Source organism: Hesperophylax consimilis, chromosome 24 (assembly GCF_061612785.1).
Source record: "Hesperophylax consimilis isolate HC1 chromosome 24, BYU_Hcon_1.0, whole genome shotgun sequence".
Classification (NCBI taxonomy): domain Eukaryota; kingdom Metazoa; phylum Arthropoda; class Insecta; order Trichoptera; family Limnephilidae; genus Hesperophylax; species Hesperophylax consimilis.
In genome coordinates, this window is record NC_142859.1 from 13007819 (window position 1) to 13032769 (window position 24951).

The following is a 24951-nucleotide window of genomic DNA, read 5'->3' on the forward strand; positions in this document are numbered from 1 at the left end:
AAACCTGAACTTATAAAAGAAAAATGTTAAAAGTTGGATAATAAATAATTTCGAAGCGAGTAACTTTTTTCTATAATTTTAGCCACCTGTTTCTAAATAACTAAAATACCACATGTCTTTCTGTAAATTAAAGATTATTTTTTGTAAATCAAAGAAATATACATGCAACTATGTTTTATGTGTGTGTGTGTGTGTGTGTGTGTGTGTGTGTATTTGTAAATTGAAAAAAAAAAAAAAATAGAAACTCCTGTAAAAAAAACCATCACATTGATCTCTATAGATACTTTTTACAAGTTTAAAATAAATATATTTTAAACACCACTGTTTTATCCTTACACTATAATACCCACGCTCAGGCTTCGCCTTTGTGGGATTTTTTTGTTACTCTTTCATTCTATATTACTATGTATGTACCTGAATTGTATATGTATCAAAAATTTTGTTAATAAAAAAAATAAAAAAAAGAAGTCTATCCTTTTCGTTAAAGTTATCTCCATTTTTAGTACTAGAGCTTATGAATCTGACAGTACGATCGTAAGGTCCAGCGGATCAACTTTGTTTAACTTCCAAATTGCCACGACTTGTTAATCTTATCTCAGATTTCGCACTTTTAAGCCAAATGAGGGTTTGCTCGTAACTTTTCAAGACGGATGAGAATAATAATTTATGATTTATCAAAACATAATTGACAATAATCGCCAGAAAAAAAAAGTCGTTATTCTCCCATAAAATAAAGAAAGATTTTTCATTACTACATTTATAATGTCACCGGTGCTACCACTAATTAATCTTTCAAGATTTGTTTATAAATATTCCGCGGAACGCTTGGTAGTAGTCGGACGGATCGAGTTCAATATTAACAACCTGTAACGACTTAACTCATTCCTTGTCAACTAAAAAAATACGGTTATTAAATAATAATAACATGGCATTTATATACCGCAGTTTAGTGACATTTCACTTTAAGTGCGCTTTACAATAACAAACTGTAATATAGTATTAATAATAATTATTTGTTATTTTGGCTACTGGCTTTTTACCTAGCTCTCTGATTAAAAATTTAGGCGTATTAGATCTATCAAAAAATTTATATATACAAATGAAAAAATCTGTCATTTTAAATACATGTAGGATAATAAAAGATTTTTTAAAGCCGAACCTTCTGATATGAAAATATCGGGAGTCGGTGAATTATTTTCCCATTTAATCTCTGGTGAGTTGACGTGTTTTTCTTGTACAGTTTTGTATTTATTTTGCTTAAATAATGCACTTGCATAATGTTGATTGACTAGATGATCATTGGTGGAAAAGTGTGTGGAAGGGTTTAGTTTTTCCCATGGGGAAGATATAACTCGGACAAGAAGTCGGAAAAAAAAGTTTATTTTAGCTGGACAGAGCGGTGTGTATTAGTGGTCATGTTCTTAAAATTATTCCTACAGTGTGCCTTACCCAATACATATCTAATATTATAACACTAAATATACTGTTTATACAAAGTGATATCGAATAACAATAACTAGACAAAACAAAAATGGAGGCTATATTTCCAAAAACTGGGTTATATAAGCAAATCTATTTATATAAACCCAGGGTTACATAAGCATATAAATCTAACTATTTAAATAAAAAAAATGGGCTTCATAAGCATATCTTTCTATTTATTTATACAAAATTGTGTTTATATGTCTGTGGATTTGATTTTAATATAAATTTATAGTTTTATTCTGAGATTTATAAAATTGTGCACACTTGACCCTCAAAACAAGAGAAATGTCAATGTCTACATCTGATTTTTAAAATTCTGTGGTAATGCTATCCAACCAATAGGAGGAAGTAAAACAAAAAAAAAAGAATTATTTTAAAATTTCAAAGCTTAATAGTTCATGATGGAAATAACGTTGCCAAAATTCAAATAAAATTGTTCAACGTTTCTTATTTTTCCTTTCAAAATGGTACAATTTTCTCTGAGCCTTTGACAAAATGACAAATAGACTTTTTGTCCTCCCCAAGAACACTTTGGCGATACATTAGCTAACAAAGTTGGAGGTGTTCGAGTAATTAATCGAGATTTTTCGGTTAGTCTCGTTCGCCGGGAATAAAGGTTAATAAGAAAGTTGGAATTAAATTTAGCAACGGCACTCCCGAAGATAGATCGCGGTGATTCTTTACACTTAATGAGACCGGGGGCCATTTTCAATTATTTTTGAAATGCTTGGCCTTTTTAAAGGAATTTTCCCCCGTTAAAAACAATACATTTTAGTTGTTGATAGTTTTTTTTTGTATTTGTATATAGTATTGGTTCTTCCACCAGTTTTGGTTGTATTTGTAAATTGTTATTTCCGTATTCCGAATCAAAAATTTCCAAAATATTTTTCTCATTTAACAATTATAATATAAATTAACAAATCTTGGAACAAGCATGTTGGCGTCTTGGGTTATTTTTTGTTGTTGTTATAATTTTGGCTTTCACCAATTAAGGATGATCTTGGCCATGTAAAAAGTTTGAATTTGTTACTAAAATTAGTAATAATTGTTTAAACTACGGTTCCATCGAAGAAACACATACTTTTTTATTAATAACAAGGCTAAGCCTAGTGAGGCGGGCTATGATAAACCTTAACACATTACTACATTAGCATTTCAATTATTTACATTTATTTTACCTACTGTTTATATATAACTATCCGTTGATAAAATTATATACTCATTTAATTTATAAACCAATGTACACTAAACAGTTTTTTATGTATTTCTATAGTTATAGTTTGAAAATTTGTCACAATAAAGATATTATATTATTATTATTAGTAAATGAGAGCAAACAAACATTATATGAATCTAGACGAGTGACAAACAAACTACCATCAAAATCGTAATGCTGTTTGTGAGCTATTTACTGGGGTGTTCAAATACCAAGTTAATTTAACTGCCAATAAATAACTAAATAAATCAATTTTAAAGAAATGCTAATATTGTAAAATTTCTATTATAATTTTTAATTTCGTGAATCGTACTGACAGTACAGTTTGGCAGTAGTCGGTTATCACGAAATTATAAAAAAAATAAATCTTTGTCCAATATTAGCATTTCTTTAAAACTGATTTATTTAGTTATTTATTGGCAGTTAAATTAATTTGGTATTTGAACGCCCTACTAAATAGCTCACAAACGGCTTTACGATTTTGATTGATTTGATATTATGGATTCTTTCGTAATCCTCTAACTAGGTAAGGCTTATAACAATAGCCTTTCGCACCTAAGGGTATATTCAAATAAATTTACACTGATCGAGAAATTCCGCACAAACAGAGAGTGTTGCGCAAATTTCATGTTTCCAGAGCTTTTCCATATGAGAGTTTTACTTTAGACAAAAATACAGATTGATAATCTGCTTACATTTAACGCGTATCCATCATGAGATAAAACATATTAACTTTAATATTGAGGCTTGAAAAATATACGATTTTTCATTTAAAACTTTTACTAAATGTTTAAAAATTTAGAATATTAGAATATTTAGAAATAAACATTTTACTTCATTTAAAACGTTTATTTCTAAATATTTGTTTTAAGGTGAGATGGCATATTTTCCAAAAATTTAAAATGCAAAATAATTAATTATGTAGTGGACATCAAACAAAACAAACCTAATTGTGTCCAGATTTATTTTTGAAACATACAATTTTCAGAATGCAATATTTTCAAAATTTGAAAACCGAATATAATTTTATTTTCGTCATTACCGCATCGAGAGACCTTTCAAAGACCTTATCAAAAACAAATCGTTATACCTAAATGACGTCTGGAATGGAAATCAAATACTGAAAAATCACTACGTGACATTTAAGGAATTAAACATTCGCTTGTAATTTTCCCTCTGCAAGGGTTTCACAGTTCAACTTCGTTTCTTCTTGCCCTTTATTTCCTCCCACATCCAACTCTACCTGATTTTACCACCTTGATCACCTCTCGCCACCTCTTACTTCTTTCTTTTTTGTTTTCGCTTTCATCACTGGGTTTGGGGAGGTGGGGTAAATTTTTATTTCCGCGAGGCATTGTTTTCCCATTTCTCACTTTTATGTCTCCGAATGGAATGAAAGAAATTTTGAGTGTCACGTAGGTATTCCAGTACGAAGAGTGAAATAATGGTTCCAAAACTGTGAGTAAGGGTTGATGTATTCATTACTGAAATAATTAATTTTATTTTACCCCTTAAATTAGTGTCTACGGTCTTATCCTCCAATCTTATCTTCCACCCGGCCCAAAATAACTTTTTCTTCCCCAACCTCAATTAACGAACTAAGAATGAACTAAGCTCCCAACCTTCTGAAGCCAGTGAGACTATGGCATCACCAATGGGGTATGTTATGGGGCTGGAGGAAGTGAGGAAGGGAGAAGATGAGAAAGAGGAAGGTGGGGAAGTACCTGGCAACTCAAATCTGGTTTTAATTCCGAATGGTGGTATTACACAAGGGCGATACTGAGAGTATCTTACACTCTGGAAAGTGCCGCAAATACCCTATATATATTATGTTAAATGAGTAATTTGTGAAATGATACAAATCAATCATATAAACATTATTATTTCCGCACATCAGAATTCAAACCTGCGACCCCCAGCTTGCTAGTTGAGAGCCTTATCCCTCGATCACAGAAACCGTCAAAAGAAATTGCGCAACTAGGTCGAAAATTGAGAACAGAAGTATCATCGTAAAAAAACGTTTTTTAAGTAATTGTTCTTGTTTGAACATTATTTATGTTATATCAATCATGAGTAGAAATAATTTAAGCTCTAGAAAGAAAAAAAAAATTGTTATGGATTTTTGGGGTGCTATGCCGTGTTGCGCTAACTCCTTATTTAGCCAACGTTTCGGACAACGTTACAGTGTCCATCATAAGGACAGATGTGAATAATACTTTTAGCCGTGAAAATCTTAAATCATATTTGAAAACAAAATATTTTAATTAGTTGTATAAAAAGGGAACTTTATTTTCAGACGATTTGAGTACAACCTATGCATTTCTAGGTAATACTAAGTTTTAATCCATTGCCAGTTCCATTTTCGGTAAAGGACTAAATGCAGTAGCACTAATCAAAAGTTGTCAAAGGAAACGAGGCTAGAGGTTTACAACAAGGATCTGATACCGGTGGTTTGGAATTTGCAGAAGGAAGGACGAAATTAGACCGAATGAAGTAGAAATGAGATTCCTATTGAACCATGTGTGACTGAATTTCCGATATGCAGAAGGAATGCAAGGTCAATGTACAGAATAATATTATAGTTTGATTCTATCTCTCTTCAGATTCGATGACAATGCACAAAAATACAGAGTACAAAAGGTACCTATAGCTTTTAGTTTACATCCTATTTCTTCCAGCTAACCCAACAAATACAAATTATATTACATAATCCAACAATTACACGTTAACAAATATAAGTAAATAATAAATAAAGCGAGGTATTTAATTTATGTAAGGTATTCATTTAAGGTGTAGTGACATTCGTTTAAAAGAAATGTTTTTATTGATGATTTAAATTTAAGTATGTCGGTTATTTGTTTGATGCTACGTGGAAGGTTGTTATCTACTTTAATGGCAAGAAACAATGAACAAGCAGTACTACACAGTGGAGTTCGGATACCAATTGCTTGGAAGTGTTGGTAGTTGAAGGACAAAAAACGAAAAATTCAATGATATCTTAATGCCGATGGTATTGATGAAATGTATATCTACGGTTTGAAGACGTAGAATGGATAGACAGAGAAATATTTTTTTTACAAAAATGCCTTTTCCAAAACATCCAATGGCTATATCCAAGCACATCAAAATCAAACACTTATGTCAAAATGCTTATTTGCAGAAGAATAATCTATTGGTGTGGTTGAGTACGCTTCTGCCATATGGAATCCTTTTTATAACATTCACACAAAACGCATTGAAGCTGTTCAAAGAAAGTTTGTACATCACTTGAACTTCAGGAGACAATTACGTTATTACGATATGGAAAGCTCTATCAAGCACTACGGACTTAAAACATTAAAAAGCGGGAGAGACACTGCGGACATGATTTACTTACACAAAGTGTTGAGTGGTCATATTGACTGTCCAGCCCTTTTGTCATCAATCAATATTAGAGTCCCAAGTAAGAAAACTAGAGACAAATCATTGTTTCATATCGAAATTCCTTCAACGAGTCTCAGGCAAAATTCTTTGTTACTAAGAACTTGCAATCATTATAATAAAACTTATTTTGATGCTGATATCCTGTCGTGTTCCTTAGGAGATTTAAAAAAAATTGTTAACAGAGTATTGTAATAATGAACCCTTTTCTAAATTTAATACATTACATTCATCATTTATTCATTATCACTCTTACATATTATTTGTATTTAATATCAAATGTACGTGTGTGTATGTATGTATGTATGCATGTATGTATGCGTATGTATGTATGCAACTATGTATATGTATGTGTGTACGTATGTATTTATAAGTGTATATGCATGTGTATGTATATATATGTATGTATGTGTTTATACGTGTATATATATATATATATATATATATATATATATATATATATATATATATATATATATATATATATATATATATATACATTTTCTGTTATTATTTCCTTGTTTTTAACATTTCTTTGTTTTTAACCTTTCTTTGTTTTCTTTGTTTGTTTTTTGCTTTTTAACCTTCTTTATCTTTATTGCATGATGTGAACATTGGTTATTGGGTTGTAACCTAATTCTTTTACTTATTTTTCTCTCTCTCTATGCATGTTATGTTATAAACCTGTTAATGTTCCTAATAAAATAAAGCTGAGCAGAAATTGTTAAATATTAAGTTTTCTGAATGAACAATTGTTTTGCGGATCCTCTTTGGGATTACAAGTAATATTATGTATAAAGACCATAGCATTGAACGCCGTAGGTAAATTTGCCTTGAACCAAAGTTGCATTGCATCAGTGTCTTCGAACGGAACCCATTTGTGTCATAATTCCACGTTGCGCCGGTGACTTGTGATGACAGTCTGGTGGATTTAGACATTATTATGACATTTATACCTCGTCCAAGAAACCACCCGAGACGAAGGAGTGGAAACATGTTACCAGCAAAACAAATGTCTGCGGAATATTTTAGTACTGTTACTTTATGCTCTATTTTACGACAAACTGACAAAATAAACTGACGACATCTTTTTTAAACATCTACACAATAATCAGAAAATATTCGGAAACTTCATACTACTACCAGAATTAGCGTAAAATACTGCTTGTACAATTATGGAGGACCTAGCTAGCAAAAGATCGAACCCACGACGACGCCTGTGTCGATATTTCATCCTATTTAAAAACAAAATTAATACCGCACAATAGTCTCTATTTCTCCCAGCTGTATGGAACCAGTGAGACTATGGCATTCTCCATCGAAATCTAGAAATGTAAAAGTCCGCAGTAGGTAAAGCTGGCTAATACTTCAATGCTAATACCATGCCGTTGCATGACAAGATTTCAAAACTTCAGTAACACGAAACAGGAAAAAACCATGGAAAAAAAATTAAACAAAAAACTATAGAAAGATTAAACCATAGAAATATTAAATCATTTGATTGATTTCAGATTTTTCAATACAAAATTGCCAACTCGAGCCAATCCGGTTAATAAGCAGTGTCAGTGGCGGCTCTTCTATGGGGGTCTTTTGGTCAGTGACCCCTCAAAATATGTTGGAATATTATTAATATAAAAAATAATTAACAAACTATTTGATTATTAATTTAGTTTTAATATTCGTGCATAATAGCGGATTCCAGTGGCATCTAGCGTCCAACTGAGAAGCTACTGTGTGTACCTACCGAAAGTCACTTTAAATTTTGTCCCCGAGCTATCTCCGTTCTTTCTCATTGCTATACAGATAAGGAGGTAAACACTATCATGTATACTTAGTATCTAACAAAATTTATTTTAAAGGGTATTTCCGTACATGACCGCGGTGAGATAGAGATATTTACGACCTTAGATTATTAAGTTATTAGAGGGAGATGTGAAAAAATGTCAGTCGAAAGTTTTTTGTGTGATAAACGATAACCATCTCGAACTTCAATATTAGTTCGCGAAATTGTGTTTATCATTGTTGACGCAATTTACATAGAATAATTTAAAATACAAATTCTGTGGATATCGTATCGAAAAAAATTGCAAACAATTCATTGAATTATGACAAACGTATTCAAATAAAGTGAAAATTAGCTTATGTTACAAGAGAGAAAAATACAAAGGTTAAAAAACAATTTTTATCAGTGCAATAAAATTAACGTATACGTACTTTTGCTTTAATTGTTTGCTTTTATAGTCTACTGGTCAACAATGGACTGAGTTGGGAGTTAGTGAAAAAAAAACTTTTAATAGGAAAAGATATTTAAAATAAGAAAAAAAATTATTGATATTTGTAAATAATGAGATAAATTAAATAATATAGTACTACCCGATTCAGAATAGGTGGGTACCGGCAAATTAATTGCATAAATTGGCGTTTTTATAATATTTATTACGGATTAGCAATATGTATTAACATTTCATATAAAAAAAATTCGTTTTACTTTCCATTTTCGACCTCTAGAACCAACTCTGACAACTGTAGAATATTCCTTGAGAAAACGCCAACAAGGGTTCCACCGTCAAAAACTTTAACATTCCTCTCGCAGAGTCGTAAAGTTGTTCGCATTTCAGGTGAAGCAGAAATAGAAATATCAGCAAAGCTTTGCTGAAGTTGTATCATTTGCGAGTTAGACTCGAATAAATCGCAAACTAATCGAGTTCATCTCCGAGGCGTTCAATCACAATACCTCTGACACTGTTCAGCATTCAGTCAGAAACCCAAGATTGAAAGGACGAAAGGATTATGAAAATTTTCAGCGAAAGGCATTTAATCCAATTTCAAATTGGATTTTTAGCGTCTACTTTCTTCAATATTTGACAGTGTTTTGAGTAAAAGGGTATTTCATTTCATGAGCTTTATTTTGACAGAGGCTTGCCATTATTAGAAAAGATTAGTGGTTTTAATATTGGCTTCATCAAAAATTTTAGAAAATTTCGTTACTAATATTCATACATGCTTACTAACTCACAGGAGACTTTGTGACACACATATAAATAAAATGGATATCTGTAGTATCCTCGTAAAAACAATTTGATGTGATCTGAGGTAGCAGAGAACTGAACCCACAACACCTGGGTGGGAACTCAATACGTTGTCCATTCGGCTTCAAACCGATCTAAAAATTTAAAATATTTATATCCGAACCTCAGCATCTGACAATTATTTGTGATATCCAAATTGAATGTATCAGAATCTAGTCACCATATATGCAAGTATAAAAAAAACCTAATTTACCTAAGTACCTACTTACCTGAAGACGGTTACACGACGTAATATCTCAGAAATATTTAAATTTCATTTACTGTAATTACATAGTAAAAAAAATGCATCTGACCTAGCTTTTTTTCAATGTAAATTTAATCCACGTGTAAATCCGCCAGTGCGTACTTTTAGAAGAATAGAATTAGTACCCGAAATTAATTACCGTGTAATTTCTTCCTGACATCATTTAAAATAGAGTTACGATATATACTCGCTCCCAACATTGCATTAATAGCTTATTCGGAGAGTTCTTATAGGCTTGGTTTCAAGTTCCTATTGTGACTTCGGAGACCACCTAACTATTATTGATTGTAAATACTACCTACGTTTGTTAATTTCGCAAAAAAAAGAAGAAAAAATGTTTTGATTTTGCTAAACCATTTTCTTTCTCATTCTTTTCATACTAAATCACGCTCTCAAAGAACTCCAAATAGGTAGAAAAAAGTGCGGATCTTTGACATTCAAGACATGACATTAAATTTACCAAATACATTATCAAGAAGTGATTTAACAACGGTGTTTATCGTAGCTTATTTGAATTTAAAATCGTTTGTTTTCGTTACTTAGAAACCAATTAATGAATTCACATTTAAAACTACACCGAAAGAGTTAAAACCTTCAATTAATTCACGTTACTTAGCTTTGATGGGCGTGCTAAAATAAAATTTACACGAGGCGAGGTGGCGCTGTTCGGTCAATATTTGAAATGACTACCCCGAAAATTTTAATAAAACCGTTGAAGTTTGTATTCGCTCGGTACCTACGTTTCGACTTTGAAGTGGCACTCGAAGCGGCTGTGGTGAAGACTTTAACCTGTCGCCTCTTAAATCCTTGAACCGATGAAATTAATGGGCCAAAAGAAAAACGATTTAAGTTCAAAAATGTGAATAAAAATTAGCCAAACATATTTTAAACGGAAAAACATACGAATATATTTGTTAAAAAATTGTTTCACACATTAAAACTGGAACAAAAATATAAAAAATGTTGAAAATATACAAAAAAAATTCGTAAAAAGGTGTGTGAATCATTTTACTGTTGATATCTATGGTATCAGTTTATGACACCTCCGGAATTTACGCATTGACCATTGTTCATTGGTCAGATTACCATTCCTGGATTTTTTCGAGACAAATCGGTTGCCAAACTGCAATCCAATCACAAAACCTGAGAGTTAAAATGGAAGCAATCGATCATTCCTTGTTCAACAGCTCAGAGCCTTGGGCGCCATTTTGGCTGGGTACCAACGAATCCGTTTGATGATTTCGTCATCATATTTTATGAAAATCTAGAGCGCTCATCATGGAGAATCCAGAAAAAACATTTACCGATCCTGGACTTTTGCTGGCTCTAGTCACGGGGACAACATTGAGAGGGCCATTATAAAACTATCACGAGAAATATTTGTGGGAATCAAGCTTAAATGATTTGCTGCGCACAAGCTGTCTACCAGCACGCTTCAATCGATATCAAACCATCATACAATTAAGCAAGCCTCTTTTTGCCAGACAGTTTAAATGGAAAAAGATAAAGGATTAAGGATACAATATTTTTCAATATAAATATTAAATGCTCTTTTTTTCTGTTTTATATAAACTCCATCTTTTACAAATCATTATTTTACATTGGAGTACTCATGGTTTTATCTTAGCTAACCTTGACAAAATACTATATACTAATTTTATTTCAAATTATTGCCATTTTTAATGATGCTAAAAGTAAAGTGTTCCATGAAGTAAAATATTGAAGCGAATATATATTACTATCTGAAGTCTCTCGCGTTGCTCCGACTTTCAATTTCTTTTCAAAATCTCACGTAGACATTGATAATCTTCTTGTTTGAAGGTCAAATGTGCAAAATGTCATCAACCGCGGATTAAAACTGTAGATTTGTAAAACAATCAAATTCAGGTGTCAACCACGCGGCTTTTCACAGACACTCCTCTTTATATAAATAGATAGATATAATATAAAAATCATTAGAAATGTCAAGAGATTTCCGTAAATGAAAAGTTTTTCCATGACCCCATTTTTCCCGATCCCGTTTCTCCGACCCCATTCTCACATATATAAAGCGAAAAGAAAAGTTTAATGATTAAAAATCAAAAATAAAAATCTGGGTGAAAGAGGTCAATGAAAAAACGGTAAAAACGATAAAAAAGCAAATAAAATAGATATAAATAATTTTAGTCAGCCTCAGAACAGGTCAGTCTAGTAAGGACTAAGAAATACAATTCTTATGGATAAATTTACTATCATATTTTGTAACTTAATTGTTAATATAAACTATGGTACAAAAAGTCGATAAAATGTTCAAACCAGATTAATTACTTTTTGTATTACAGTTTATTGGTTATCTACGTAATCATCTCCTTTCTTTCTTAACCAACGTGTTGGACAGTGGTACAGTTTATTGGTTATCTACGTAATCATCTCCTTTCTTTCTTAACCAACGTGTTGGACAGTGGTACAGTTTATTGGTTATCTACGTAATCATCTCCTTTCTTTCTTAACCAACGTGTTGGACAGTGGTACAGTTTATTAGTTATCTACGTAATCATCTTCGTTCTTTCTTAGCCAAAGTGTTGGACAATGGTACAGTTTATGTGTTGTCTATGTAATAATTTTCTTTTCTTTCTTAGCGAACTTGTTGAACAATGGTTAATTTATATTAGTTTACTGTTTTATATTCCTCTCCCGAATACACATTTTAAATTTTAACAAACTAAAGATGTAGTGAGGATAGATAGACGTCTGAAGGTTTGTGTGAAATATCAGTTGGATATAGCCAGCTCCAAGAAACTGGAATTTTACGAGTTATAGTCCCGACTGCGCTATTTATATGATTTGACTATTATCATGTGTCTTGATGATTAATGTGACCAATATCTTGGAATCTTCCAATGTGTGGGTGGGTGCTTATTCAACTGAACTATCTGATCATCCTCCAGATTAGCCGTTTTGTCATTATATACTCGTACATAAGTAAAAGATACTTTTAAATATTTTTTAACAATGAAATTATAACACTTGTTATAAATTTGTTGCATTCAGCAGATATATAGTGTTTTTTTAATAATGTACCTGTATTATGTTTCAGTGAACATTAAAAAATATATATATATCGTAACTTATACCTATTTTCTTCTGTAACAAATGTCAGAAGGGGGCCTTTTAATTTATTTTATTTAATTCTAATTTCGTACACTCAAATTAACCTTTCTAGAATCTTCGTTAACCTTTCGAAAGCGAATTAATTTATTGACGGAGAGTCGGATGAATATTCCCCGTCTGAGAGCAATAAAATGCAAATAAAAGGAGAGTTTTATTATCCCGGTTAATGAGATTCAGGGATGATTGGACAACGGAATAACTCGAATTTCATGATGATTAAAATGTGCCTAGCCAGTCTTATAAATTACAACTTACAAAGGTGAGTAGAACGGTTATCCATTAATTTTGGTTAGAATTTTAACCCTCAAGTGATCACTGAGTCCTCCACTGAGTCCCGCATGTCTCATTGGTTGAACCTATCTTTCTACATACTCATTGAAATCGCACATGAGGATGAATAATTGAACAACTTTCTCACATTAAGTATGAGCAAAGTATACACGGGTACCCAGGACGGCACCTACATTTTTTACCTTTGATTTATTTGCCAGTCCTTTTATCAAGATGGTGAGTTGAAACCCAGGATCAATTGACTTTACCTCGAATATAGACATTATCAAGTGTTGAGTATTACTGATAGAACGGTAAAACGATGCAAACATCAAAGATTTAATCCCAGATCGTCCAAGATGTTTAATGCTGCCAGTACAGGACCACTTGGTGTATATTGGTCGTTGCACGTTGTTGCCCGCTCGTTGGTCGTTGCCCACCTGATTATTGACGGTTATTCGTGCACACATCAAAGGATCTTAATATCGAACCGCCAACAGCGTTCACACATTAGCGGGATGGCGCCAATATTGGCCCAACGTGAACTAGGGGCTTTACATTCAGTGCAAAAATACGTGTAACATTACTTATTGTCATTATTCTTATGTTCATTGTTATTTGTGTTGTGTTTACACAAGTTTTAAAAGTTTTATCATTCATTATAAGAAAACATCGTATTTAGTAACGAAGATTTTTTCGTAGATTTCTAATATTATTAAAATTTAGCCGTTTTATGTTCAAGAGTGACAATATGACTGATTTAATATAATTTTGCATAATATCTGGGATTAATAACTTTAAATAAAAAAAAAGAGTGTTAATATTTTACCTGTGACTTTAAGTCGTTTTAAAAATATGCGTCCAGTAAACTCACGAAACCACTTATGACAGTTTTGTTCACCACGCCACGTTAGGGTTAATCATTGAACATTTAAAAAATAGTGGTAAAGCTCAATGTTTTTAAGCGCAGAGCCTTTTGTAAAAACATATTGACTATTTTGTTGACAATTTTTGGTTATTTGGCGACGTTCCCAAGCACGACTGAAGATCGTAAACGAAAAAAAACAACAGTTCACATAGACTAAATTAAGCAGATCTAGAACTAATCTCTATCTATCCTAAATCCGACATTCCCCAAATGAGGATTCCATAGTTCCACTGGTAGCAGCTTGTGGAATCGCAAAAAACATCTCAACGACACACACAATTATGCCTTTCCGACTATTTTTTTCGTGAAGTGATAAGGAAACAGATTTTTTTTTATGTCCATGAAAAGCTTTTTTTCTATCACGAAATTAGTGCACTAATTTATTTCAGGTTTTCTCACTCAACTACGTACTGCGAACTAAATAAGAGTTCAATTTCATTGTCATTACTTCTTTCGTCTTACTTCTTTCTTGAAAGTTGGGCATCGACGTTAATAATTTATAGTCAGGAGAGACATTATCGGTGAAACGTGAAGTTGTAAGTAACGAAGGCGACCCATCACCTTGCCTAACCGATTTAGAGTTCTAATGCTGGAAAAAAGGGAGCACTTAATTTAGTTTTCTATCCCAAAAAAAGACAACAATCATTTTTGTTGGGATGTTGAGTGTTGAGCCGTGTTTCGATTTTCTCAACTTAAGACAATGTTTTAGACAACCTTTTAGTTTACATCTTCTGGGAAGATCTAACGTTGAAAGATTGTGAAAATATAATGGCTGAAGATGAAGGAGGAAGAGCAGCACAGTTTAAAATACCAAAAAATGATATGCCAAAAGAACACCGCCGTAACATATATTATTGGTTTATTAATGCTATTGTTGCACAACGGTTTCAACTGCTCCCAATTAATCAGGGCCAGTGGAACTATGGCATCTCTATTTGGAGAATGGTGGAGGTTTAATGGAGTGGAAAAGGGAAATAGATGGGTGGAAAAAGGTTGGAAAATACTAAATTGTTTCCAGTACCAAATATTGGTGGTATATTTAAGCAAACTTCCATTATGAAAATGTGTAAAGAAAAAAATAACACAGAATATCAAGAATTTTACAAACTGATGAGAAATGGAAATCAATTTATTACGCCAATCCTTAAAACAACTCAAATGCAAAACCATTATATTTACCAAGACATAAAAAACTACAATAATCTCCCTTCCGAATTGAGCTGTATTACGAACCAACAAGAACAAATAAATAAAAACAAACTATTTTTCCAAAAAAACTTATAGTAAGAAAAAAAAAATATATATATATATATATATATTATTATATATAGTTTACACATAACATAGAATCTAAGTAAGAATCATGGCTCCCTTATCAGGCACAAGAGCTTCTCTTTTCTGATAAGGTATACATGACCAATTATGAACCTAAATATTATATTTTGCAAAATATGTATGTATTAATGTAACCCATATGATCTATATTAAAATATTAAAATAATAAAAAAAACAACTCAGTTATTCAGATTTGGTCAATTAACATAAATAAGCAATTTCAAGCAACATTTCAATTATCTTTCACGGAGGCCACTACCACTCTTAAATATGGTAATATCATAGACATATGAATATTAGTAGACCTGCCCTAAGTGATTAAAAGCGTATTATTCCCCACTCCCCACACCGGTTCCATTGGAGCCGGCTGGGCTCGCGTATGGCTTCCCGTGAATCTTGAGAATGTGACGTCATCATTCTTGTTCGAACTAGCGTCGAGCTATGGTCGAGGCATTTTACGAAATAACACGGCAAAATAGTGGTTTGTGATATGAAAACTTGTAAAAATAGATGTGAAAAAGAGAATAAACCCAATTGTCGTATTACATTCCATATGTAAGCATCATTTTAAGCTTATTCACATCGTATAATATGAATCAGTTGTAGAAACATATACTATCACATCGAGATACGTCTGGACGCGAAACACAAAGCTGGTTGGTTGCTGGGAAGTAAATTATGAACATTTATAAAAGTGGCTTAACTAAATACGTAAACGAAATATTCGACTCTGAAATTAGAAGAAATTTATTTTGCTGAATTTGGACTTCGCAAATTTGTTCACAACGTGGCGAGTAATTTGCGCTCCCATGTAAAAATGTCTATTCATTCAAAAGCAGATTTTACTTTTAAGAACTAAATGGTGATATTATAATGCGAGATGCCTATATACTGTCAGATTGATTTATTGACGAATCACAGTCAGCTTTACCCCCTTCGTTCTTCAACAGTTGATTTTACCCCTCACCTTTAATTTCTAGTCTATACATTCATATGTCTGTGGGTAATATACTGGAGAGTTGAGACAGAATGGTAGAATCATGTTGTGTCTTAAAGTAAGCTCATTTCTCCCCTAATATTTTTGGTAAAATAATTTTTAAAATTTTTTTAAATATCTTAACTATTTCTTTGACAGAAAATCAATTTTGTTGACCTGTCGGAGGTCAGAAGTGTCTAAAGGGATTCCATGACAGTTGATCCTCCGACAGTTGATTCCCGGACAGTTGACCCGCCCACAGTTAATATCCCGAACAGATGACCTCTGAAGTAGTGGATCTTCTAAAAAATTATATTTTTTTGTAAATAAGTTTGCAGAGATGATATACAACGGTATAACAAAAGTCGACATACTTACATCTTTTAAGGCGTCTTGAGTAAAAATCACCTAAATAAATATTATGCCGTATCCGGGGGTCAACTGTCCTGGGAATTAACTATCGGGGATAAACTTTTTTTATTTTTTTTATATTAACTCCACACAGGAGGCGCTGAAGAAAATAATTTCCCTCAGGGCCTATGTCATCTTTGGGGATGCTGTGTGGAGGGTCTTTTTGTGGAGAGGAAGGAGTGAACATGGGTCTTGAAGAGTCCCATGTTGTAGGAGGGAGGCAACACAGAGGCCGGCAGTTCGTTCCACAGCCGAGCTGTTGAACTTAAGAACGAATCGTAGAAGCGACCCGTTCTCATGTGACAAATGTCAACCGTGTACAAATGTTGGGCGCGCGTTTGGCGTGTATCCCGACTACGCACCGGTGCCGAAGGGATCAATGACGCTAGTTCCTCAGAGCATCTTCCATTGTAATACCGATAGAACAAGGACAGCATACCTACCTGACGCCTGTGCTCTAAAGATTGCAGTCCGTTTGTTAAGATTGGGGAATCTATCAAACGGACCGCCCATTTTTGCACAGAGTCAAGGGTTTTTTTCAGGTATTTAGGGGCTCCGGACCAGAGATGGCTGCCAAATTCGACAGTAGGGCGCACTTGCGATTTGTACAAGGTCAGCAGTTGTGTACTATTAAAGTATCTGCGGGCCCTGTACACTATATGTTGTTGTGTAAATTGGCCACAACCATCTATGTCAAATTGGTACTGATTACATTCTGGAGATGATCTGTCAGTGTAAGACAAGATCAGAAGACTTTTGAAGAAATTGATTGATTGAATTGATTCTAAGAACATGATTTAACAAATCATCAGAAGAGAAAAATAAAGTTGTGTTGGGATTTCAAATATCTACGCCAAATTTGATATGAAATACACTTTTCATTATAATATCTAACGGGACCGATTTTAATTCTATAATTTTATTCTCTTGAAAAATGGTGTATAATCTACAAAAATAAAAATGTAAATGTTCGTTTGTTAAAAAATTAAAATCTCCCAAAGTACTTCACCATTTGCTTCGAAATTTTATCACCTGAAAACAACCAACTTTATTTTATATGAGAAAGGCATTGTAAGTGCTAACTCTCTCACTAGATGGCGTCGAGACAAATTGTCTACATTTTTAGGTGAAATACTAGAACTTGTCAAATATTAATTATTATTTGAAACAAAAATGTAACAAGCTGTAATTGTTGAATGAAACACTAGTATATATTGAATTATTTCGCGGATAAGAGATAAGCCGCCATAGCTCAGTGGTCAGAGCTGTCGACCGGAAATCGAAGGGACACGGGTTCAAGTCCCGTTGGCGTCATGTATCTTTTATCGGAAAATTTTTCAATGTGGATGAGTGTTTCAGGCGAATAATTATTGCTTGTAAAATAATTGTTACTCTTTGTGCTATGCATAAAAAAATCATGTCTTAAACATTAGTTTACCAAAAAAATAATAAATCTGTCTGTCTGTGGGAAATGGCATCCCCAATTGGGGAATCTTGACGGAAAAATGGAAGGTAAGCAAGAGGGAAAAAACTGGCTTTTCAGATCTTTCACCAAACGCAGCTAAAGCCACTTCAAGCATCGTTTTAATTTTGAATGGAAGTCTTTCACCAGTGCAATATTGAAAGAGAGGGAGAGAGAGAAGCTGAACGAAGTAAAATGAGATGGGATCTTTTCTGATGTATTTTATAATACCATTTCAAGCAGGGTTTGCATTCTGAATGGTTTCACCAGGGCGATACTGAGAGTATCTACCTGCCTAAAATAGAAATAAAACTGAATTTGATGTAAATAATGATATTACTAGTTATTCTGTGAACTGTACGACTCGCGTCAAAAACATATGAATCCAATTTTCTCTTATTTAATAAATCAAAATGTTAAATTTCCTCTCAAATCGTAAAATTTGTAAGTATATACTTAAATACCTACCAACAATCATAAACCATAAATATTTTACGTATTTTTATTTCAAATAAAAAAATATAAATTTGACCTAAGAAACGCCTCCGCCTCAATGACAGCTTGTTTTTCCGATTTGACAGCTTAGGGTAGGTATCACCATAATTTTTATTCCAGTGTGATAAAAAAAGTACTTTCCAATACGGCCACCATCTTGAACTGGAACCGGGACAACTAATGAACTGAACGATAAAAACATTGAAATGCCAAATGGTCGAGTTTGCCCAGGACTTCGCTACGCTCAGTCAATGATTATTAATTTTAATTACTCACCGACGACATTGAGCCGAAAGGCTAGGGACATCTTTGGTTCCGTGTTGACTTGGCACTCGTAGATTCCAGCGTCCCTTTCCTGAGGAAACTTGATCTGCAAAGTCCAGTTCTCCGACCTGTCCGGCCGAATGACCTAAATGGAAGAAACAAATAATCCATTTATACAATTCTCATTACTGTAGACATTAAACATACGTTAAATTAAATGAAAAAAAAAAATTTTTTTTTTGAGTTATATAGGTCGACCGGTTTTGGTTGATCAACCTTCTTCAGGAAAGTGGAAATATAAATCAAATAAGGTGTAAATAAAGTTAAAAAATCATTTATATAATGTCGATCCTCCAAGTGTTTGTTTTCTTCGATAATATAATTGATTGCTAAGGTTACTTTCTTTTGGGGAGTTGTCCTTGAGTATTTCGTTCCTGTCCCATGAAGCGACCGTCAGGGAATTATTAATGATTAATCGTTAATTCCCCAAGCGTAATGAGAATAATTAAGAAATAGACGCTCAGATGGTTTGAGCATGTAGAGCAAATGAGCGAAAAATGGAGTAGAGGGAGAGTGAAGAGTCGGGGAAGTCCGAGGAAGACATGGCACGATCAAGTGAATGATCGAACCATGTCAAGAGTCAGAGTAATAGAAGATCCATTTGATAAATAGGTAAATTTAATTTAGTCGCTATCGCTACAAAAATTCTAAATGTTGATAATTTAGCCATAGGAGCGTTAATATCACTTAAATCAAAACAACCATTTTGTTCAAACCCCCCTGCAACTAGCTGACATATTAACAAAAGCTTTAAGCAGAGAGCTGATTGCTGAAGCTGAAACATTTAAATAAGCGTGGTGTTATGGGCAAAACTGTATAACATAATCAATGTTAAAATAGGAATTATTATTAGTTTTTTATGTTTAACAACTGTATTTACATTGAGAAGGGGTATTAGAATATGGCAATATAAATGCAATTATCTTAGGTTGGCTATAAGGTATCTGTAAACATTGTTTTGTTGGCAATACTGTTTAACCTTGTCCTATTGTCTTTTACTAAGAAGCAACCTGTCGTACATTTGTAAGAAGAAGAATAAAGTTATTACTGCATAAGACTGAACCCTTTTATTGAAATAATCACATGTTTGAATGAGAATGAGGCGAGGGATGTGTGCCAAGACCGCGTTGTTTGGCGGTACGTTCTCTATGCCTACCCCTGCTGGGAAACGACATAATGTTTAGTTAGTTAGATAGTTTTTTTTACCATTTTATTTTAATCATTTGTTTTTATGTGGTCATTATCGGTCTATTATTTTTATTGGTTATATGAGGTCAGTTTCAATCCGAGTTGACCTGAAATATATAGTCAAATACTGAAAAAATGAGGCAAGTTTACCTGCAGTGTCTTGTAAACTGATGTATAATTAGACGTTAATATGAAACGCGATTTTAATTTCTATTGATTCTGATTTTTAAATTCATTGATTCGTATGTAGAGATTGGCATTTAAAGTACATTTTTTTAATATTCTTAATATTAGTAAGCCGAACGTTTTGCTTATAGTGAAGCAGAATACAAATGTTTATTTATTTAAAAATATGTCATTCAATTATATGAATAAAGCTTGTTCCTTGTTCACGTCCAAAACAAATGAGAAAAATAAGAGGCAAAATTATAATTAATTTTAAAAAAAAACAAGACAGATTTACAATGAATATCCAATTATGTTCAAGGCATGCTTGCGAACATTTAATAAAATAGACAAAAAAAGACGGTACACTACAAAGAATTTTTTCAATTATATTTCCATCTGAAACCTAATTTAGAACGTTTTTCAAATTCCTAACCTAGCGTAGTAAATAAAGCGTCAAAGGTATTAAAAGTACCTACGTATATACACTATTTTTTAAACTTCAGGCTAAAAGTGGTTGTAATCAACTTATAAACTAATATATAAGTAAAGTAATATTCGGGGGTTAGGATCACAGGGGCATATTTACAAGAAAATAATTCTGCGGTAAACGCAAGTAATAATTGAATTTGTGAATAATAGTCTGATGGAATACCTTGAAGCCAACAACCTTCTATCGCCTCGTTAATTTGGCTTCAGAAGACATAACAGCACTAACGATGCCATAGCCACAGTAACTGACGATATTTCTGGCCACCTAGATAAGGGCTCGAAATGTCTATCGGTATTTCTCGACCTCTGCAAAGCGTTTGATACAATCTCACATATCAAATTGGAACGCAAAATTTTCAATATGGGTATTAGAAATAAAGAACTAGACCTTCTCTCCAGCTTTTTATCTGGCAGATCCCAATGCGTTAAACTCGGAACAACAAAGAGTCAATTTTTGCCAATTAGTTATGGTATCCCACAAGGCAGTGTTATAGGTCCAACGCTCTTCCTAATATATATAAATGAGTTGTGTAACCTACATATCGATGCCACTATTGTCGGTTTCACCGATGACACAGTCCTTCTATTTCAATCAAAAGACTGGCCTACCGTATACGCGAAAGCGGAAGAAGGAATTCAAAAGGTAAAACATTGGCTCGACTCTAATTCACTAACTCTTAATATACCTAAAACAAAATACACACTATTCAGTCTCATAAATATCCCAAAGTCAAACCTAAGTCTAACTTTGAAAATACACAAATGCAAAAATTCATCTCTTAACCGAAATTGTGACTGCCCATGCTTAGAACAAGTAAACAATATTAAATATTTAGGTATAACTTTTGACACAAACCTTAATTGGAAACAACATATTCATAACACCACGAATAAAATCCGCAAATCTATATACTTTTTCAAACAAATACGCAATTTTATTGACCTTAAACTTTTAAAATCAGTCTATTACTCACTATGCTAATCACACATAGAATACGGAATTCTAGCTTGGGGTAATGCTTCTTCTAGTGCCCTCGACCCCATTATAAAAGCGCAAAAATTAATCATTAAAATAATCCTTAAGGTTCCTCTTTCTACCAGCACTGATACGATCTTCAATACTATCAATGTTATGGACATAAAACAGCTGTATGCAAGATCCATCTTGGTCAACTTACACCAGAACAATAAATCACTATACAAACCAACACAAACTATTCACAATACCCGAGCCAAAAACAAAGAACTTCTTCAAACCCCTTTTGCTAAAACCTCATTCGGACAAAGAAATTTTAAAAACATAGCTTGCAAACTATACAATACACTACCAACTGCGATCAGACAATTAGAAACAATGAAAAAATTTAAACACGAAATAAAGAAATGGATTGCAATCACAGGGCGTCCCACTATTGCAAGCATATGTAAACCAAATTGCACATAGACAACAAGTACTATTTACACACGACCAAATTCAAACTTAATTAAAATGATCTATTTATATTTTTCCACATTTGTAATGAACACAATCTTAACAGGATTAACCCAACCGTTCTTTTGATTGTATTGAAATTATTTTGTATTATTTTTATATTTTGTATTTACCCTTATTGATATTCACTTAACTATATGTATATACATCGATGTACTTTATGTCTGTCTCAACACAGGTTTACCCTAGTGAGACAGGCATCGAAAAACCACTTGTAAAATCTTTATATAGATAAATAAATAAAAATATAAAAAAATAAAAATTAGAATTGTTCAAATGACCAGCTACATGCTTAACTGTTTCTCTTAAACGGATGTATTATTCAGTTAATATTACTCAGTTTTATAACTGGTATTATAAGCCTTTATAAACATCTAAAACTTTTTTTACAGCATTTAAGCATAACAAAAGAACAGCTGCAAGGCTTTTAGCTTCGTTAACATCCATCGGTAGTTCATTAAATATATCTTAAAACCTTTACCATAAAGATTATTTTGTGTTTCCGAAAATTTTGTTTTCTGATGTCTATAATCTCTACATCTCCTCGTGGGGAAGCCATGTATTTCAAAATTAAAATTTACATTCTTAAGCTTGTATTTTGGTAGCATTTAAATATAAATATCAAGGTATTGTAAATTATACGCTGTATCAGATTAAACATACCAAGTTGTTTCTCTGTATTAATTATCTTAGAATATCCATTACAATTCAATATTACTCGCATGCCTCTATTTTGAAAAAAACATGAGTTAGGCTCCTGTGATCCCAAGCTCCGAAACGCTCAGAGAAAAATAAACTATTTATTTATTTTACATATAAGGCACAACATGTGCCATTCACATACTAATTTACAGAGAATAGTACAGCTACATAAGGAATGCAACAATATAAATGTAAGTATAGTGGTATAATCAGTAAATAGTAAGTAAGGTTAAAAGTATGAAAAAACAAAGAGATATAAATATAATATAAGTAGCAATCTGTAGTATAGTAATAAGTCAAAGTAAGAAATTATATGTAATAATATACAATAAAGTAGTATAAGGAAGAATGAAGTGCTTATAAAATGTCTAAATGGCATTAAGAGTTTGTAAAAAATATTTATGTACATAACGTTAACATTATATGGTTTTGTTTGTCTTAGGTACTATTTTAAAAACAGTCTCTCTATCCCATCATTTGTAAATACTATTATGAGATAGTAAAAATACAAAAAAAATACTACACGAATAATGAATATAAGACATTCAACAAAAAAAAGACATGTATTTTAAAAAAAATATTGCTGAATTGATAAAGCCCGGTCAAAACCGGGATTGCAGGTGGTTATTTGTTAAACTTTTAGTACATTCGTAATATATCGGATCACGTATTTATGCATCTGCATTTATCCTGATAATATACGATTAAGAAATTGCGCAAATACGAGTATATACGTATATGTGTTAACACATTCGTATTTTAATGAAAGCTTTTTAGGAAACCTATCAGTTCATTCACTAAAGGCCTGCTATCTCATGTTTAACCGGATTACGAATAATTTGGAAGAGAATCTTAATAAATCTACATTTTTTACGTCAGAAAGTTTTCTCCGTTTAAATAAAATATGATTTTATTTCAAAAACATATTTTTTTATTACTTTTATATCTCTTGGAAAAATTGTGAAAATGAGCAAATTTTTTTTATAGAAATTTTTTAGAATGTACAGGAAAAAAAAACAATTTACTTTTAAAATTGCATCGCTTTTGCACAGTTTAAATTATTTAATAATGTATATTTGTATGAAAAAAATATCGATCTAGCCAAAATCTTTAATAATATTCTGTTTTCCAGCGTTTTGACAAAAAAAAATAAAAAATGACATATGACTAAATGAAAGAAGATCAAAAACTCTATCCATCTAAATCGAAATATATTATTTTATTTCAATATTATTATTTATTAATTAAACGAACTTATTTCGGTTTTCGGTGCACAGGTGATAAATTACAGGCACAATGAACTTTAAAATTTCAAAATTGGCCCTAATTATCATATTTGACAATCGATAAAATAAGTCCAAAAATATTAAATTGATAAATATAATTCTTTATTTGAAATGATATTCCCTTTTGTCAATTGTTTGATAGATGCTAAGATAAATTAATAATATCATTGGATAGTCGTAATTTTCCAGGCTTACTTTCATTAAAAAGATTTTTTGTTTTGAAAGGCTGTGGATACTGAGGCAAATATTTTTTTATACCTAAATATTTTCATCTACACAAATCTTACAGTTATAATATCTCGTGATTAATCACACATCTGCGCTAGTATTTCATTGAAAACAGAATAATGCAAATAATTTTACTCTTATGGACAGTGACAATACTGCGTAAGAAAGTATATGAATGATAGACAATTCACGCAAAATAACTTAAATTCCAAAAAACCTTTTGAAAGTAGGGTGCTTTTTCAAAACACACATCTGATCTTAAAAAATTAATTATTCATTTAAAGCTCTTTATGGCGTTGGTGCCATTAAATATTATATTTTTCGATTTCTTGGAAAGAAAAAAAAAAAAAAAACTCAACTTCAACCAGCAATGAATAAATTAGTCCAATTTTCCACTGAGGGACGAATACAGATTTGTAACGATCCACACTCTCTAATCTTCTTAAATTTTTTTTTAATTCAATAATTTCAAGGAAGAATTCATGATTTGTTTTTTCCTGAATTTGTTATTCACATTATTTTGTTTATCGTTCAGTAAAAATTTTAAGCAATTTTCTGTAAACAAATGATTTTGAAACAATTTTCTGTAATGA

General features: G+C 32.1%; 1 protein-coding gene across 1 annotated transcript in view; it reads right to left on the minus strand.

Moving 5' to 3' along the window:
* Positions 1 to 24951, minus strand: part of dpr1 (defective proboscis extension response 1) — an 856597-nt gene that overhangs the window by 54598 nt on the left and 777048 nt on the right. The window contains exon 5 of the mRNA XM_089646572.1: positions 18758 to 18890. Within this exon, the coding sequence (XP_089502698.1) occupies positions 18758 to 18890 (133 nt within the window). The remainder of the gene's footprint in view (positions 1 to 18757; positions 18891 to 24951) is intronic.